At 47.0% G+C, this 19,248-nt stretch overlaps 1 protein-coding gene across 7 annotated transcripts in view; it reads right to left on the bottom strand.

Moving 5' to 3' along the window:
* Window positions 1–836: 836 nt before the first annotated feature.
* LOC6734016 (bromodomain adjacent to zinc finger domain protein 2B) overlaps window positions 837–19,248 on the bottom strand; it is a 37,161-nt gene continuing 18,749 nt past the window's right edge. The window contains exons 2-17 of one of the 7 annotated variants that reach the window (XM_039291442.2): window positions 13,924–14,106; window positions 13,617–13,862; window positions 12,619–13,106; window positions 11,936–12,558; window positions 11,775–11,872; window positions 10,630–11,600; window positions 10,296–10,568; window positions 9,718–10,074; window positions 9,593–9,658; window positions 9,048–9,089; window positions 4,978–8,976; window positions 3,582–4,093; window positions 2,905–3,354; window positions 2,191–2,818; window positions 2,005–2,126; window positions 837–1,940 (exon numbers count right to left, since the gene is read on the bottom strand). In XM_039291442.2, the coding sequence (XP_039147376.1) occupies window positions 1,784–1,940; window positions 2,005–2,126; window positions 2,191–2,818; window positions 2,905–3,354; window positions 3,582–4,093; window positions 4,978–8,976; window positions 9,048–9,089; window positions 9,593–9,658; window positions 9,718–10,074; window positions 10,296–10,568; window positions 10,630–11,600; window positions 11,775–11,872; window positions 11,936–12,558; window positions 12,619–13,106; window positions 13,617–13,862; window positions 13,924–14,050 (9,159 nt within the window). In that variant the 5' untranslated portion in view covers window positions 14,051–14,106 and the 3' untranslated portion in view covers window positions 837–1,783. Of the gene's footprint in view, window positions 1,941–2,004; window positions 2,127–2,190; window positions 2,845–2,904; window positions 3,355–3,581; window positions 4,094–4,977; window positions 8,977–9,047; window positions 9,090–9,484; window positions 9,530–9,592; window positions 9,659–9,717; window positions 10,075–10,295; window positions 10,569–10,629; window positions 11,873–11,935; window positions 12,559–12,618; window positions 13,107–13,616; window positions 13,863–13,923; window positions 14,107–19,248 lie in introns of those variants that run through there. The other 6 variants (XM_039291441.2, XM_039291443.2, XM_044922379.1 and 3 more) reach the window with 6 other exon arrangements.

Consider the following 19,248-nt stretch of genomic DNA (forward strand, 5'->3'; position numbering starts at 1 on the left):
CTTATGCCATATAATGCGTATCGTTATCCTCTATATACAATGTACATGCATGGGTTCAGGGGGCTTTCGCTTCCTATTTACACAAGCAACTCATTGCGAATGCATCTTGCTAATCCATGCATTGAATAATATCGACCTCTTTACAAACTATAATGGCTGCGCTAAAAAATACATTCTGTCTTCGGCTGGCTGGTTGGCTGCTATCTGTGGGTTGTAGGTAGGTAGTTCTGGTCTGGTGTTCTAAACTATTATCGTCTTGTTGCAAAAGATATTGACTGGCCGCCCTAGCACTCTCCAAAATCATTCATCGCTCTATGTTTCTGTTTCAGTTTCAATTTCATTCAATTATTGTGCTGCACTGCAAATGAGTTTCGATTTATTCAAAAATGTAGTTCGTGTAAATATCATTGCTTTGCTAATTCGTATTCTGTGTATATAGTTATTTATATGTAACATTTGTAAGTCACCCCCCAACAATTTCACCGTCTATATAGACTAATCTGTATTGCTTGCATCGGCTTGAATTTTGTGTGCGGGCTACTTCCTATATATGTACAGCTAAAATGTCAGATGCCTTGCTTGGCGGATCCGGATCCGCATCCGGATCCCACTGCCTCTAATACTGTCCTGGAGTTGCGCTTAGATCCCGCTAGGATATGTCCACCTTGCCTCACTGCACTGCCTGCCTTCTGCCTCGGCTGCTTCTATCGTTTTCGATCATTGAATTTAAGTTTATTCTCAGTTTCGATTTGATTTGATTTCGAGTTGTATTTGCGATTTGCCAAAGTTACGATTCAAAGTACCAACTACAGTGTGGAAAATTTACACAGAATAAATAATTTAATACATTTAATTTTAATTTGCTTTCATTTACATTTACAAGTCCTCCTCGCACCGCCTTTTGAGTATAATTGTTCGCATCTTTGCCTGGGCAACTGTTAGCTCTAGTTATAATACGTTTAAATACAGATTTCGGAGTTGCTATAAGTACAAAATACACTTTAAAACTTAAATGAGCGCTTCGTTGGTGCTTAAAAAATAGTTGTTAAAATTAGTGTTCGAAGTGTAAGTGTAGAAAATAAAGCGACGCGGCTTTGTGCACAAAATACTGTTCAAACGATGGATCGATCGATCGGATCGGAAATTGGTAGACAGTTTTTGTACGTGTTCATTTGTCATTTGTCATTTGTTAGCGTTCATCCAGTCCGGGCGTCTACTGTAGATGGCTTCTTATGCGATACGATTTCTAACTGCTAGTTTATGTCGGCTAATAGTTATTGTTTATATACTGCTGCTGCCGCTGCCGCCCTTGGATACTTAAAATCTGAATACACTTTTTCACTTGCATACTTGCGCTGTTGTTCGCCTTGGCTGGTGATTTAATTTAATCAAAGCTAACCCTTTCCAAGGCCTTTACCGACGTAGGACGTTGAATACTCTCGCGTGTGTGTGTATATATCTACTATATATAAATATATATATATATTAATGTGTATGCTGCGCTCTTCGACTATAACTAACCCTCTCCTTTCTCCCACTTTTATGTACAGTCTCTGCTTAACCTAATCTAATCTCTTGACCAAAATTGTGCTGCTTCAGTTAATGCTGTTGTCGTCTCCACGGCTGCCTCCTCATCCTCTTGCGTTGCCGCGACCAGGGTGACCATTTCAATGGGATGCGTTGCTGTGACGGCCATGTTGTTCGGTGTGACGGTGGTGCCAATGGTGATCGTGCTGCTGGTGCTGGTAGCCATCTGGATCTGTGGCAGGCTAGTGGTGCAGGATCAGGAGTGCTTGTCAGTCAGTTCACCCCAGCGGGACTCGAAGAACTTGCGCATGCCGTGGCCTGCCTTGCCAACGGGCGAATCGTCCTCGTTAAACATCTCGCAATTATCGAAGATCTGACGCACATCCACGCAGAAGTCCTCACGGGTTTTGTAGCTATGCAAACAAAAGTACAATTAGTGAGTTTATGATTTTATAGAAGTTAAGCTGCGCTACTAACCTCAAATCTTGCAATTTCTTTTTGATTGTGGACAAGTCCATGGGAATTTTGATTATTTTTCGATATGTGGGAAACTGCTTGGTGTTTACTGGCAAAAGAAATGGCCACGAGTCCTCATGAAGCTGCAATTAGTAATGCAAGCAACGTTAGGTAACCTATTTATTGAAGAGTTGTTTTAGTTCCCACCTCCATTTCCCCCAATAGCGTCTTGCAGACAGCCAGCTCCTTCATGAGTTTCTTGGTGGCGTGCTTCTCCTTCTTCTCCTGCTTCAGCTTCTCCTTGGCTTCCTGAATGGCATGTATGTTGATGGGCGGTGGCGACATTTGGTTAGTGGCCGTTCCGACTCCAATGGCTGGTGGCGAGGGCATGGTCATCAGCTGCGCGTGCTGTTGTTGGGGCGGTGACTGGCAGGCGTTTACATGGAGGGCGGTGGCTGTGGGCGAGGCCTGCATGAGCAGCGGTGTCGGCGGTGGTGGTGGCGGAGTGGGTGCTGGCGTCGGTGTGGGCGTTCGGGTGCGGGTGGGCGTGACAGCCCGTGGCGACATGGCGACCACGTTGGCGAACGGCATCGCTGGCGGCACCGGCGCTGGGTTAATTAATCCGGCTGAGAAGTTGCCAGCCGGAACAGGCGTATAAACTGGGTAACCGCCGGGCATCACATTGGCGCCGCCCGGCACGTCTTCCAGCAGAGCCGCAGTGCCATTATTTGACGGGGGAATGAGATGCGCGTGGAAGCGACTGCTGCCATCGACCGAGTTGTTGGCATGGTGCTGGTCATCGTAGGTCGTGGCCGAGACCACCGAGTGCGCCGGACTGCAGAGAGCAGAGGCATTATTTAACTGGAACCCGGACCGTGTACTCCGCCGCCCATTCAGCCGCCCGCAGGCCCCCACACTCACCTCAGAGGAGCCGCCGGCAGAGAATTCATCGACTCATCGTGCGAGGAGTTCAGCGACGGCGGCTGCTGATGATGATGATGGTGGGAATCCCCGCCTGCCAGTGGCATCTGCTGCTGCTGCATGTGCTCCATGGCTGGTGTCTTGCTGTTGTCGCTGCGCCGCTTGGCCGAACCGCCCGACTCCCTATCCCTGTCCCTTCTAGATTTGCTGCTGCTGCCGGACGTTCCACCTGCACTTCTTTTCTTCGGCGGAGGCGCCCGGGAGATGCAGCCGTGGCAGTACCACTTGCCACGCGGTACCTTTAGCAGCGGCGGTATATAGCAATCGGCGTGGTAGGCACGGGGACACAAGTCGCAGTAGATCATCTTGCCCACGGGCGAGGGACGATGACCGCCGCAAACGATGCACTTGCGCTCATTGGTGGCCTTGTTCACGCACTCGTAGCAGTACCTGAAATAGCAGAAGGAAAGGATTTGAAGTTACTAAATGTTGCGCAGTTTGGGGATTGGCGTTGGGAACAGAGAGAGGAACAGTGCCACAGTTTCTCAAAGGTTAACGATCAACGCTCAACAAGACAACGCGGATTAATGTGTTTTCTTTTTTGTAATCTATGACAGTGACATGTGAGGAATGAGGATGCTTAGAGATACAGGACTGGTACTGGTACTGGTACTCACCAATCGCCATCGGGAATGTTGTCCATCTTGGGCTTGAAGCAATAGGTGTGATAGCCCTTGTCACAGCCGTCGCACAGTAGCAACTTGTCCTCGTTTTCGCCGGACGTGCAGAACTGGCAATTCTGTAAGGAATTGGAATATTTGCTAGAGTTTGTATTGTTGGCCGAGCGTCTGCGTTTGCCGCCGCTCTTCTTCTTCGTCCGTTTGCCAAAGTCCGTGTCGGAGTCGCTAGTGTTTGGATGGGAGGATGGGGATGCGGTTGGGGATTCGGTTAGGATAGGGGGTGTTTTAGATTTCAGCAAACACTGCCCATTTTGGGCCAGAGCCTTAAGGTTGATTTTGATGCTCAGCGGAGCCTTGTTTTCTGGCTTATTGATTGCGCCCTTGCTCTCTTTTCCATTGGGGGTCAACTGCTGCTCCTTTTTATTTTTCTTCTGCTGCTGTTTCTTCGAGGGAGTTGCCTGCTTTTTGGCGCTGCTCTTCTTTTTGCTGGACTTGTTTTTTGTTGCATACTTTTCGGATGGCAGTTCGAAACGGTTCGTTTGTGGGGTGGGATTAACAGTCGTGGTGGGTTCGGTGGGTTTCGTTTGTAAGGGGTTTAACGGTTATCGGTAAACGGTTATGGGCAACCAAAGCATTCATGTACATGTTTGTGTGAGTGGTGGATAATGTATTTGTGTTTGTGTGTGAGTATGAAAGCGTTAAATTTGTTGTATTTGGTTTAAAGAACACCATGAAACACCACAAGCAACAAACAAGTCAAACATTCAGCAAGAGACAGTTAAGAAAGGAAAACAAAATCGGAAGGAGAAACAAAACAAAATTCGAATTAATTTCACAGGCAATTTCCACGTATCTGTATGCAGAGGGGGTTTCTAAAAACTACTTGACTACATAAAAAAAATCGAATGAGCAGTATAATCACGGTTGCATTTAAAAAACAGCATTCTTTAGGTAATTTAAAACAAAGTTAATAATACTAAATTAAAAAAATAACTCAAAGTGACTTATTATTCTTATATTAATCTACTTCAATATAAGATAATTGGATTAAAAAACAACGTTATATTGAAAAGTAAAAGTTCGAGAAAACTTAATAAGTGCAAATTGAATTGAAAAAATTGAATTCGTAAAACAACCGTGATACAAGCTCTCTTCATAAAATTTTCAAAACCTCCGTTTCAGCTGTGGTGAATACCGGTTAGTGTGTCGAAATATTAGATGGTTATGCAATGCATGTGTGTACAATTATGTATGTGGGTTGTGAGTAGTGGGTGTTAGTATGTGTGCAGCCAAAATAACAATGAAATGGACCACAAATATAGGCGGGTGCCAAGCAGGTTATCGTTTTCATATCGGGAAATTTCAAAGGTTTTCTAAACCCTCCTAATCTTACCGCTTTCATAATGCTCTTGTCCCAGGCCACGCAGGATTCCAGGACGTACAGGGCCATCGCCAGCTGGGCGGTGGTGTGCGATCGGGATACTGCGTCCCGCCACTGCACCAATCCCTTGGGTATCTGCTCCACCTTCTCGTCCCGATCGCTATCGCAGTTGCTGGCCGGTGACACGTTGCCGGAGTTCGGTTCTCCGCTGCCCGATTCGCAGGGCGTGGCTCCTGCCACGACTGCCGAGTTGGCTCCTCCGGTTGCGTTTCCTGGTCCCGTAGCTGCTGCTGCCGCCGCCAGTGCCATAGTACGCTCGTTGAAGGATGAGGGATTCATGCTATTTCCCGCGCCCGAACCCTGTTGCTGCTGCTGTTGGGCCAACTGCTGTTGCTGCTGCTGCTGTTGCATCTGCAGGAGATATGCTGCTGCCGATGCGGAGTTCTGCGTCTGGGTGGATGTATGCTGGTTCTGGGCAATCACCGCCAAATGGGCATCGCCTGTCTGCGAGCCCAACGGCGGCTTCAAGTAACGTCTTTCGATATTTGCCTCCAAGTCGATGATTCTCTCTCGGATCATGGGTATGATGCTGACGAAATCCTCTTCGGTGACATCCTCCTGCGAGTCCAAGGTGAGTTCACTCTCCACGCGGTTGGGCAATTGCCAGTTCTTCAATTGCATGGAAGCGCTGGCCACCTTATCCTCCAACGATTCGAGTTGTTCGATAAGGGCAAGCTCCACACGTTTGGCCACCTTGGGATTCCAATCGCCCTTCTTGTCGGGCATTAGGAATTCCTCTGGAAAATCGATGTCCGATTTCAGCTTATAATTCACACCCAATGGCTGTTCCAGTCCGAGGAAACGTTGAAGATTCTCCTGCAGTTCACGCTCCCTCAATCCGGACGGATTAAGAGTTTTGAGCAGCTGGCGCAGCTTCTGTTCATCGTCCAACTGCCACCATCCGTAGCGCTGCCTGCGGGGCACGTAAACTCCGTGAACTCGTTCCGGAAAACCTGACAGCTTAACCTGCTCCAGCAGACGATGCTCATCGGGGGTCATGGAAAGCGGCAGAGGAATATCGATGGGTATATACGTCTGAACACTGCTTAAGGACATGTTGGCTATGTTGTGGTAATATGCCTGTGACAATGCCTCATCCAAACGAAGCTCAATCTTGGGCTTCACATCGGTTCCCTCGCTGGCCCCTCCTCCCGTATCCGGGGGTGCATCAGAGCGCAAGCGAAAAAACTTTTCCTTGCCAGCCAGCTCATCTGCATCTGTTTCCATTTCGGTGTCGATCTCCTTGTCCAACTTCAGCTTGGCCTGCTCCTCATCATCTTTAGTCTCGTGGTGGCGATGAGGAGAGCCCAGGCCGTTTTTTGACTCCACCTTGTGGGCCTTGTACTCCTCCACCTTGGCTAGCATCTGCTTTTCATCGAGGCCACTCAGCGAGAAAATGCACTCGTTGCCCAGCTTGCTGGTGTCCACCTTGCATTCGTCCATCGGAATCGAGTAGTACTGCATGTTGTTGATCAGATCCCACGGATGACCTTGCAGCTGCAGCTGGGCAGAGCAGTTCTGATTTGCATAGCTGATCTGCAGTTCCTGGCCCACCACGCCTCCTTCCTCCGCAGGCAGCTCGCTGATCAGTGGAACCTCCCGCCGGACAATGGAGAACCACTTTGGTGTATCGTCAACACTGGATGTAGAAACTATTATGCAGTCATCCTCTTTTTTCACATCCTCCGTCTTGATCACAGACTGGCTAAAGTTCTGCTGCTGCTGTCCTAGTCCCAAACCAGTTTCCAACTTATCACAGTTGTCGCTTCCATTGTTGTTATTGTTATTATTGGTGTTGTTGTTGTTGAGGGTAGGCGGCATCAGGATGCCGGGCATAGCGGGTATTTTAATTTCAGCTTCAAAGTCTGTCTTAGTGGATATCATAGTCGTGGGTGGTGGACCCATCAGCTCCATCTCTGACTTAACTTTGATCTCTGGCCTGGGAGGTTCTATCTTGGGCAGTGGGGGAGCTGCATCGTCGTCATCATCGCCCAGATCAACAATTTCCGGTTCCACCTTGTTGATTTCTGTCACATCATCATCGTCATCTTCCTCATCTTGATGTGCGTTCTGTTGATTAGTTTCAGGCATCTCGACGTCCGGAGCTGGTACACCATCTTCCAGTTTTGTAATAGACTCATCCACTTCCATTGGCTGCTCACTGGGCTCAGCCGCAACATCTTTCTCATTTTCGGTGTTCTCTTTCTCGTCGTTTGCATCCTTTTTGTCATCCATGCCCTCCAATGCCTCATGATAACCACAAATATCATTTTGGGCCGACTCAAGTGCTTCAATGAAAATACCTCCAGCCTTGGGCAACTTCCAGTAGCGACGCCAGAACCGATCCTGTCCGAAGCACGCAGCTCTCAACTGATTTGTGCTCTTCTCCAGTGCCTCCTTGCAGTTCAGTGAAGCTCTGACAATCTTGTCGAGCTTCTTCTGCAACTCATCGGCACTCAAGCGATTGTCCTCGTCCTCCTCCACATTCGTGATCTCCGAATCCAAGTCGGAAAGATCATCGTCGATAATACTAACATCGTGGTGGTGTTCATCGTTGATGGAGTTTCGGGCCCCGCTTTTCTTGGCCTGCAGCAGAGCATTCATGTCGCCTCCAGTGACACCACTTGTGGTAGGTGTGCTGGATCCATTAATTTGGTAGGTGGGTGTGGGCATGTCCTGTTTGCTGGGCGTCAGACTATTGTCCGCTTGAATGATGGTTTTGGCCGGACTTACAAGAGATTCCTCATCGACCACGCCATCCACTTCCATTGGCTGCTGCTGCTGGGGTTCCTTGGCGGCTCCCTCCTCATTCGGATCGCCATCTTCCGGCTTTTCGCCATTGGGTGAGCCACCTTTGGTTGCCTCTCCATCTGTGCCCACTGCAGCTGCTGCTTCCTCTGCCGCCGCAGCCTTGGCTTCCTCCTCCGCCTTAAGACGTTCTGCGTCCAGTTTCTGCTGTGCCATCAACGCCTGCATAGCCGCCTCACGCTCCGCCTGTGCACGTTCATAGGCCTCGATTCGAGCCTTGCGCATGTGGAGAGCCTTGTACTTGCGCACCTTCATGTCCGTCATATATTTCTCCTTTCGCATCTGGGCGCACGTTTCCAGACTTCCATCAATCTGGCGCAACACGGCCTTGTTCATGAGCAGGTCGTTGCAAAGATGGGCCAACATTTGGGCTTTACGGGTGGGATTCAACGCAACGAAGGGACGATCTTTCAGCGATTGCGACAACTTCCAGGTGTCGTTTTCATGCAGAAGCTTATAGTACTCCTGGTTCTTTACCGAGTGTGAGTGGGTGGTGGTATCGCTATCTAGTTGATGATGATCCGGCACCCTTCTCTCTCGCTCACGATCCACAGTGATTCCGTGCATTTGTCGCACTTCACCTGTGGCCGTAGCATACAAATAAATCCTCAAGATTTCGGATACATTCGAGTTGGTGATGTCCGCATTGCGTAGCGATTGTCCCAGTAAAGTGGTGTGTCTGCCGGGATTGGGAACACCTGGATCCTCAATGGCACAAACCAATAGATGCGTCATCACCGACAGCAACTCCTCTTCCGCATCCGCGTTGCTATCGCTCATTAAAGCATCGTGCAGGTTCTGAAGCGACGGCAGTGATTCCATGTCGAAGCCTAGAGTCTCCCCGAAGTTATGTAGGAATTCAAAGACCATGAGCAAATCGGCCATTGCCTGACCGGGAAGTCTGTTGCCGGCAATCCTATCCAGCTCAGGGATTACCAATTCTTGTGGCATTTCGGAGTCCTCATTTGGACGCCTTATCAACTGCAGAATCTCCGCATCTCGCTTTCGCTCCGCCATACGACGTTCACGCAGAAGCAAACGGTCCAGCACCAGCTGGTGTTTCTTCTTTTCACGATCCTCGAATTTCCGACGAAGCTCCAACATTCGAATGAGGCTCATGTGTTGGCGGCGACGTTCTCGTTCCTTTATGAAGAGAAAATAACAAAGTTTAATGCATTTTATTACATTTCGCAAGAGGTTAGGGTTAGTCTTACCATTTCGGCAGCCAAAAGCATCTCTTTCTGTTTTTGTAGTTCCTAAATAAAATAAGGTTGGTTTGGTTAATAAAATCAGAGCAGTAACTGATACCGAGATGGCAAAGTTGGTCTTTTATGACCCCTACTAAACAAAAGCAAACAAGCGGATAGTTCGGACACTTCAAATAATAACGCCGAAACACGATTAAAAGTTGTATAACCAATTTAGAATATATCTCATGGAATAGCCCAAATCACCAGCCTGGCATCAATAAATATAGTTTAAAGTATAGGCAAAGGAAAGGAACAGGAATTAAAGGCAAAAGCAAACAAGTCTTGAAAAATTAAATAAATCTCTCCTTGAAAAGCTAGAACTAGTTTCTTTCTCCCAAATATTAAACGGAAAGCAGTCGGATTGGTATCAAGCACAAGACAGAAGGTGAGGCATTAAGTACCTGTTCCTTAGCTAAAATGGCCTCCTGACGACGCTTTTCTTTCTCCTATTGCAAAACAAAACAGAATTATGCACTGATTTCAGCAGAGCTCCAGTAATCTAGACTAACCTGTTGCTTCTTAAGCAATTCCTCTTGCTTAAGGCGATCTAGCTCCTCCTGACGCTTTTTGCGCTCCTAAAAATACGAGTTCGCATGAGCAGATAATCTTCGCAAGTCTTAAACATTCAAATTACCTCAACAGCCTGCTGATTCTTGAGCTCCTTGTCCTTGCGCTGCTGCTCCAACTTGGAGTTCTTCTCCTGCCGTGCCTTCTCCTTATTTCTGGCCAATTCTTCCTTTTGCAGCTTCTTGGCATCACGCATCGCCTGCTGTTGCTTGGCGATCTCAATGCGCTGTTCCACGTTAAGTGTCTGGCGGGTGAAGACCTTCAGATCCTCTAGCCGCTTGGCCACGTCCTCGTCCGTCATTCGTATGTACTCGCCATCATTGGCGTACGGCGGTGGTGCGGGCTGCAGGAATGAACCGACAATGGCTCGCGCGGAGAAACTAAAGTTTTCACGACTTAGATTCGATGGCTGCTGCTCCAGGATCTGTGAAGGGTTAAATAAATTAGCTAAGTTCTCAAAAAGTGATTATCCTTGTGTGAATTGTAGCCAATTTGATAATTTTATGCTTGTGAAAAGTTAAAATTAAGAAAACTATAAATTAAAGCTATTCTGATTACATATCAAAACTCCGATTATACTTTTTAATGGTTTAGAGTTATAGAATTTGCTTTAATATATTCAAAAAAGTCGCCCTACAAACTCACAGCAAAAACCTGTCCGTTGCTCTTTAGCGGCGTCGTGCTTCCTGGTGCATAATAGGTGACCTCTCCACGGATCTGACCTTGCTTAGTCAGTCCACGAATCACCGTCTCCCGCTTCCAGCCCAATTCCAGTGGGACTCTTAGCTCCGCTACATTCAGGATGTTGGCATCCTCACTCTCAGACTCCGAAAGACCACTTTCGGCCGCCACGCTTTCGGAGTCCGTAGAAGTTTCCATATGGGCATTGGCTTCGCTCAGTGCCAGGCGGATTTTCTCCTGAAAAATCGTAAGTATTGAGTTTGATGGAATTTCATGATTTATTCATTGATTAACTCACAATATCAGCACCCTGCTGAAGAAGTTGTTGGGTGGCCAGCATAGGTTTAAGGCCCACAGCTCGAGATTGAGCCAGCAGCGAAGCTACAGTGTTCTTCTTGGGCTTGGATACGCCGCGTCCCAGGTTACGAGGTCTTCCCTCTTTGTAAGAGGACGATCCACCGCCGGATCCACCAGATGCCGAACCACCACCCGTGGCTCCTGATCCGGCACCAGCTGGAGCTGGAGAGGTTCCTCCGCTGCCGGAAATGGAACCACCAGGCATACCTCCCGTTCCACCCAAAGCAGCTGTAATAGAGCTCAAACTCTGCAGGCTATTACCGCTTTGACCACTGGACGCTGCCTGATAATCGCTCGCCAAGTTAGCCAACGCTGCGCTGGAAGAGGAGGAGCCCCCTGCTGCTGCATTTGACGAGCTACTATTGCTCTTATCCGAGGGCTTCATGGAAAGATTAAGTGGTGCGTCAAAGTCATCGATGGTAATGGGATTGCTGGCCGAGCCGACGGCACCGCTGGGCGTCAAGGCGCTGGAGCTCGCATTGGACTTTAGGCTGAGATTCACACCGCCAGAGGTGGGGGCCATGTCGGTGGTGAGGTCGTGCACCTCTTTTCCCTTACTTGAGAGATTATAGGCTCCGTTTGAAGTGATTGTTGGTGGCAGTTTGATTACCTCCACGCGATCACTATTGCTCTGGTTGAGCAGGTTGCTCCCTGCTGAGGAGGAACTGGTACTGGTTGTGGGCGCCGTTGAAGAACTCGCCTTGCTTACAGTCAACTGATCGAGGGGATTGCCACTCATGCCAGGCAGACCGACCAGACCAGCCATTCCCGGGATACCGGCTGCTCCGAGCATCCCGTGGAGTTGCTGCTGCGCCTGGTGTTGCTGCTGAGCCTGCTGATGCTGCTGTTGAGCGGCCGCAGCCATCGCCGCGTACTCCATTTCGAGTCTAGCCCGCTTCGCGGGACTGAGACCTGGAAATGCAAGCAGAGAGGAAATGGCATTTTTGGTGCTGTCGAGCTCTTTTTGTGCTTGTTGCTGTTGTTGGAGTAGGTGTTGTTCTGCTTGGTGTTGTTGTTTCTGTTGTTGTTGTGTTGTTTGCTGTTCTGTTTCGGAAATAGTCTTTTTGCGACCGCGCGAGGTAGTACCAGGAATCTTGGGTCCCACAATCGAGGACGTGTACTTGATTATCTCCGTGTCCGGTGGTAAACGAACTCCGAGCAGAGATGGGTGCTCACTTCCAGTACTGTTAAGAGCAAGGCAATATATTTAGTTATGTAGAACAGTGTGATTTTCAAGCTTAAATTACCCCATCATGTAATCCTTGGAACTGGACTTGCCCGATCCCGACGTCGAACTGTTGCCTCCCATTTGCTGTTGCTGCTGGGAAGAGTGATGCGGCGAGGACGTTACCGTGGCGGATGGCGACACACCTGTGCTGGCTGCAAAAGCATTCATTGCCGCCTGCATGCTCTGCTGTGGCGTCATTCCCAGCGCTCCAAACTGTGAGAGCGAGTTAAGAGCGTTGAGCGAGGGATTGTTTTTGTCACGATCCTTGCTCGATGATGAAGACGAGGAGCCCAAGCCGGCATGGGGCGACATCAGCGGATTGCTGCTAGTTAAACTGGGATGCATTCCTCCCAATGATGAGTTGCTTGCGCTCACACTGGTCGAAGCTTTGCCACTGGACATCATGCCACCGCCGCCGCCAATTCCCATTCCAAGGCCGTGCATCGAGGAGGATGAGGAACCACCCCCACCAGACTTCTTGCCTGAGGAACCGCTTGATCCTGAGCCGGAAGCAGCGGCTGCCACGGCCTGCATGGCCAGCAGCTCCTTGTGCAGGGTCACCGGATCGTAGGCAGAGCCCGGATTATTAGCCATGCTGCTGCTCGTCATAGTCGAGGGCTTACCATAAGCGCTGGCCGTGCTCTAATGAGTTAAGTAAAGTGATTTAGGTACTTAATTTAGGTATATTGCGTTTACACTTACCTTGTAACTTCCATGACCTCCACTATTTGTGGATATTGATCCGCTACCTGTGCTGACCGACGGAATGCTCGTGCCCGGAACTCCTACACCAAAACCATGCATGCTGGCCAGCGCGGCTGCTGGATTATTGGCTGCTGCTGCTGCTGCCGCCGCAGCTGCCGCATTTAGACTGTTGGCCAGACTTTGCTGTTGCTGTTGCTGCTGCTGGGCGGCTCGCTTCTCCTTGCGCGACTTATTTGACTTGCTTCCGGAAGAGCCCGATGAGGATCCACCACCACCGTTGCCACTTCCGCCATTTCCACCGCCGCCCTGGCCGAGTACACCTGCTCCACCACCTCCAGCACCCGCTCCACCAGCACCGCCGCCCATTCCTATCCCAGCTGGTCCAAAGGCAGCCGCCAGATCGGGATGTGGAAAGGGGGAAAGACCCGAGGCTTGCAGGCGACTGAAGTAATCCTGGGCAGCTAACTGGGCCATTGACCACCAGCCTGTAAATCGATTAGCAAAGAGTTAGAAAAGGGATTTTACAAAAATGGATGCAAATGCATAGTAAAGTCAAATAAATACTTTTACTTTAGTTTATTTATGCCACATAGGAGCGAAGGAAATACTATTTTAAAGAACAAGATTCAAAGGTTCAAACTAATAAAATATTTGTGCTTGACCATTTTTCACTGCCCTGCTCTGGGTAAAGCGTAGTGGCCAGTGTAAAGCGAATAGCAAGTTACTAAATAATGCTCTAGGAGTATTTTCTTTAAATGTTTTGCGCGATAGACAAGACATTTTCTTTTATACTCCGCACAATTTAAGGAAATTACTTTGCAGATAAAAACTGTTTTCACCAAGCGGGAATCGAACTCGCGTAGGTTTTTTACGATTCTTCATGGGACGAAGACGCTTTAACGCACCGCACCACAGCAGTTGCCAATTTCGTGGCGTCACAAATGTCTTCTTGAGGAGTGCTACTAAAATACGGAATGTGCCGACATTTTACTCACTTGCTGGATGCAAACCGGCCAAACTGGCGGCCTGGGAAGCGGCCACCGCCATCGTGTTCTGGTGGTGATGGGCTCCCGCCGCAGCCGCCGCTGCTGCTGCCATGGAATAACGGTCATTGGCAGAGGCGCCTCCGGCTTGTGGCAATAAACCCAATCCGGCAGCAGCGGCGGCATTGAACTGCGAGTTGAAGAGCGGATTGGAGGCTGCTGCAGCCGCCGCTCCAGTGGGATCACGTCCCCAGTATGCTGAAAATGGGGGAAACATTTAAGATCATCACTTACAAGTGAAATAAAGAAAATGTCTTACCAAACAGGGAGGCTGCATCTAAAAGGCCGGTGGGGTCGTGTGGCCCCCCGGCTCCGCCACCCCCTCCTGCATTCGAGTTTTTGTTTGAGTTTTTGCCATCGCTGCCATCGCCGGCATTTTTGTTCATGTTCAAAATCCCCTAGTTCTTAGGACCAACTATTGTGCGTAACATGCGTTGGGAGTCTGCAAAAGATTTTGAAAATGGAATATTTATAAGATATTTACTTGTCTTCAACTTTTACATATGTTGCCATATATAGGATTTAACACTTATAGTAATTTAAGTGAATATAAAACACTTGTATCTGGAAGATACCATTCATCAATTGGTTTCATTTTTCAACTTCAATCTTCGCTATTACTCCGCTCTCTGTGTTGGCAATGCTGCAACGCTTGGGCGAAACTCGAGCACAAAGCGGAATCGGCCGAAATATGGAAAGCAAAACAAAACTAAAAAAACTACACGCCAGCGAGAGGCCTTACACGCACAAAACGGAAGCAGAAGCTGACTGCTCTCTTTTACCACTACACCTGCACATCGGCAGAGCGGCGAATTTAGCGCTCAGCCAAGTCGTCGGCGACGGCGAATTGACAAATTACGCACAATATTGCATTTTGTTTAACAATAAAAGAAAAAATATCCCTCTTTCAAAGAAAACTTGAACTTTACAAGTCATGCGCAACGTTCACCACATCCACTAATGAAAAAAGGAAAGAAATAAAAAAGAAAATTCAAGACACCCACACACACAAACACATTCACAGACTGCAGGCGGCGACTGCGAAAAGCGATGCATACACAAGCGAAAAAAGAAGAAAAAATTCCGTTTACAGCAATTTGCACTCTTTTTCGGCAGTGTTCTTTTTTGTTTGCATCACTTTAGTAAATTCATTCATGAAATTTGTAAAGTTCTCTTGTTTTTTTTTTGCCTTATGGAGATTTATAAGACAAACTGTATGTTAAGGGCTTTGCATTTATTACTTGCGCTGCGACAGCAGTTAAAGGCCGTTGTTTGCACTTGCTATTGCATTTTCCGCGATTCAAATGTACAATTAACAAAAATATTTACAAGCGCCGTTTGGCGACGCGTCCGGCTGTGTTTGTGATTTCGCGGCGAATGAGCGTGTGGAGAGTGCGGAGAGCGCAAGAACCGCAAGTGGCGGCGGCGGACCATCGGAAACGAAACGCAAAAGGGAGAGCGCGGGCGGCAGAGAAAGAGAGACAGAGAGGCCCGCTTTACATTTGTTGTTTCCACGCACCGTGGTTGATGATTGCACTTTTTTTTGTCTTTACATGTTTTCTTGGTATTATTTTTAGCAGTTTTAGCTGTATTAATCACATTAATGAGCCAGCATTTAGTCAGCCTAAGATGGGTCCACTGTGGCTCGCTAATAACTGTAATTGCGCACTCTTTTTCCTGCTTTCCTTCATTCGTTATTATTTTTTTGTTGTCACGCATCGGCAGGCGACAGATGTGCGCTCTTATAATGGGGAGGGAGGTGGTAGCCCAGGAGAGAGAGAATGCGTGAGAGGAGGGGGGAGTCTGCGAAAGAGCTCTGGCAATTTATAACAAGCAAGAAATAAAACAAACGGACAGAACGACTTGGTACAGTGGAGCTTGCTTAATGACAGTAAGCAAAGTAAGTCGTTATAAGAGAATCTGAATCTTATGGAATTTTAATTTTAAGTACACTTTGTTCCTTTTTAATCAAGACATGCAAATATAAGTAAACTTCGGTACATTTTAGCACATATAATTTCATTGTTGAATCCCTTTCTATCCACTTTCCCAGTTGCATTTAATGTTTTAGCGGAAGTAGCACTGTAAAACTTTGCCTTTTGTCTTCTTCTTCAGCTTGGGCTTTTGCCTTTGGGTTCACCGCAAGTAGCAGGGGGGGCAGGGTGAAAGGTTGAAGGGAGGCAAAGCAGAGGGAGCAAGCAATATGATTCGGGCATTTGTCTTTGACACCGCCACACTTTGCTGCCTTTGCCTTTGCCTCTGTCGGCGTCGCGGGGGCGCCAGCGCAGCCGACGTCGACGCAGGCGATTGGGAAGGTGTGTGCGTTGTTCTTGTTGTTTCTATATCATTTTGCACTGTGTGTATTTGTGTGCGATTCGCCGCCTCTCACACCCTCCCCCCTCACACAATCACCTCTGCCGCTCCCTCTGCCAGTCTTTTCACATCAATATTTGTGAGTGACAGCAGCGAACAAATGTGAAATTCTTCTCATATTGTGCTGGCGTCACTCCACTACACACCATCACCATCCCAATACCACCCCACCCCCTCAGCCAACCACCACCCCCTGGAATAACCGTTGTTGTTTGCTCTTGATTATCTTCTCTCTCTAGCTCAATTGGCTGGCCGACTGTCTGCTGTCCATCGCTCATGAGTTGAGTTGCCTTTATTTCTTTTTCATTTGTTGGGTTTTTTTCCTACCTTTTTTGTTGCTTTTCGCTGTGTATGCGTGTGTGTGTTTGACTTCGTGTTATATCTTATGCCCACACACATGCAGATAGCGCCGCCGTTTCGTTTGATTTGCCATTAAAAAAGTTTACGGCTGTTTTCTTTGGTCAATAAGCTCGAAAAGCTAATCAATTGCTCGAACAACAGAACTACAACTGGATCCGAATTTCTTGTGTAACTAAAATGGATTCAAAGAGCTCGAATTTATTCGAAATCGCATATTATCGGGATGTTGTTGTTTCTGCCCAAATATTAATAATTTTGTATATAGTTTATTTATTCGGCTTGGGTTTATGACTATTCATAGGGATATTTTTGTCAGATATTTTTTAAATATATTTTAGCAGGAATTACAAATAAATAAATCTTTCAAAGGTTGTTAGTATTGAGATACAGCTGTAATTACGAAGATGAATCAGCAAGTTTTACTGAAGATTTCCGATAAGAAATCTAGTAATTATTATATCCATGGAAAAGAGTTTTCCGCTGTTGTAATGCACTTGATCGCAAACAAAAGATTCGATGCATTTTTGAATAGTTGCCTTTCCCGGATTAAAGGTTTTTCTGGCTTTCTGACTTAACGTCTTGCCTTCTGCGCATTCTTCTACTTTTGATTCTTCTTTTTCCCCCCTATTCTCGCTGACGGCCAGCGGTGTGGGAATGTGTGCGAAAGAGATGTTCATTGAGCGGGTAAAAGAGAGGGGGACAATGTGAGTGCTTCTGACTCTTCCTCGTTTTTTTTTTCTTGTGGAGTGAGCGAGGTTATTGACTCAAAAAGCAATACCCCTGCCCCTTTTTTTCAGCGTCCAACAAGCCTGCCGTCTGCGTCATCGTCTGGCGCGATCTTTAGTCTCGTTTCCCCTTCCCCGCCTGCTTTATCCCTCTCCCTTTTCAATGCTCCTCTGCAATGCCTGCCGATCGAGTGCTGCAAGAAGAAAATGCAACAGCTTCGGCAGCAACAAGTTCCACTTCCTTTTTTCACCCATTTTGTATTAATCAATTTCGGGTCCTAAGTTAAGCATTCTACGCAGCTCTCTTTAAGTGATTATAATAATAATGTCTAGCCACTAACTTACTACTCATCAATCAAAAACACATGGCATTGCCTTTTAAACTTGAATTTCATTTAAAGTGTTCATCATTTTGCCTGAAACTCACACTGGACACTTTAATCCCTTCCGTTATCCTTCCGCTTTCATTTCCATCAAACCTACTGAAACATTTAACCAGTGTTTCAAGCAATTTAACTGTTAAATGCTTTAAATTTTTCGCCTCTTCAAATTGTGAAATTTACCCACAGCAATATAAAATATGCATAATCGTTTAATTTCATCAATTGGTCCAATTAAGCCATCTACCACACATTTATTAAATCCAGACATTTTCACAGCTTCGAAGTGTGTGAAATTGTGTAGAAAATAAGACCTTTAAAGCTTTTTACACAGTCTCAAAGTTGCAAATGATGAGAAAGGTAAGACAATCTATACTTAAGACTATAATTAGATGTAATTTCTATCTGTGCTCTTTAGCTTGAAGATCAAATATCAAACTGCAAATACATTTACGCAGTTTACAACTATATATAACTAATTACAAAGTAAGCTTAGCTGGGTTTACGAAAAATGTGTAATGAAACAATACAATCTCTTTAAAGATTTTACTATCTATCTACTAACATAGAAATAGTATTATTAAAGTCATACATTTTTAGAAATACCTAAAATAAAATAATTTCTTTGAATGAAATATGACTATTTATAAGAGCAAAACATCTGGTACTTATGGGAAACATTATTCTGATGGAGTCCTTGGCACAAAAGGGTGAGAATTATATTTGAAACAAGAAGAAAGCCCACTGGAAATGAAACGAAAATCCTGCGCCGATTCTGTTATTCTTGTTTTGCACTTCTCTGGGCTGGAATACATTATCATGAAGGATATATTGCCAACCAGTTTTTGGGAGAAAAACCGACGGCGAGGGTTGGGAAATTGGGAGGTGTTGGGTCTCTCGCCTGGGCAAGAAAACTGTGCAAAAAAAAAAAAAAAAGGACACACATAAAATGTAAACTCTGAACCGAAACGGGGCGTGTAACGAACGGAGGGCAGGGCGCGGGGAGGTGAGGCAGAAGCAGGAGAGGCGGAGAAATCGTGGGTTGTCGCACACAGGACGAACAGGCCAACAAAACGAACAGGAAACGAGCGTGCAAGGACACACAACTTTGGCGTGTGGGTGGTGCAAAAAAGTGGGAGTTGTGCGGCTGGGTGGGTGGGTGCACAAATGGGGGCGTGGCAGGGGTTAGCCAGAGTGAAGTGGCAGTAAAACGAGCCGAATGAGAATCGAGAATTGCGAATGGGTGTAGAGCGAGGGGACGAAGAAGCGGCATCAGCAGAACAGCAAAACTAAAATTGAAAATGGCAACGCCAGCGGGTAGGAGACGCAGGGAAAAAGGAACACGAAGCAGAAGGGCAGAGAAGCAGCGGAGCTGGCAACAACAGCAACAACAACCATGGCAAGAACAACAAAACCAAATGAAGTCCAAGTAAGCGCTGGCGTCGGCTGCTCTGCCGGCAGCGACAGCGGCAGCGAAACAGAACTAGCAACAACAACAACTGCAGCAGCAGCAGCAGTAACAACGTGAACAACAAAAACAGCAATGGGAGCAAACAAATGAATTTATGCAGCGAGGCTAGAACAACAACAACAATGACAACCGCAGGCAGTTCTATTACAGTAAGGATTCCCTAAAACGAACTGAAATTAAAGTACGAAGGTATTTTGTTTTAAAGAGCTTTGTAACTTAAAATGATGATGATAAGATATCAATATTACACACTCGATATGTACGGTTTTCAAAAG

This window comes from Drosophila simulans, chromosome 2R (assembly GCF_016746395.2).
Source record: "Drosophila simulans strain w501 chromosome 2R, Prin_Dsim_3.1, whole genome shotgun sequence".
NCBI lineage: Eukaryota > Metazoa > Arthropoda > Insecta > Diptera > Drosophilidae > Drosophila > Drosophila simulans.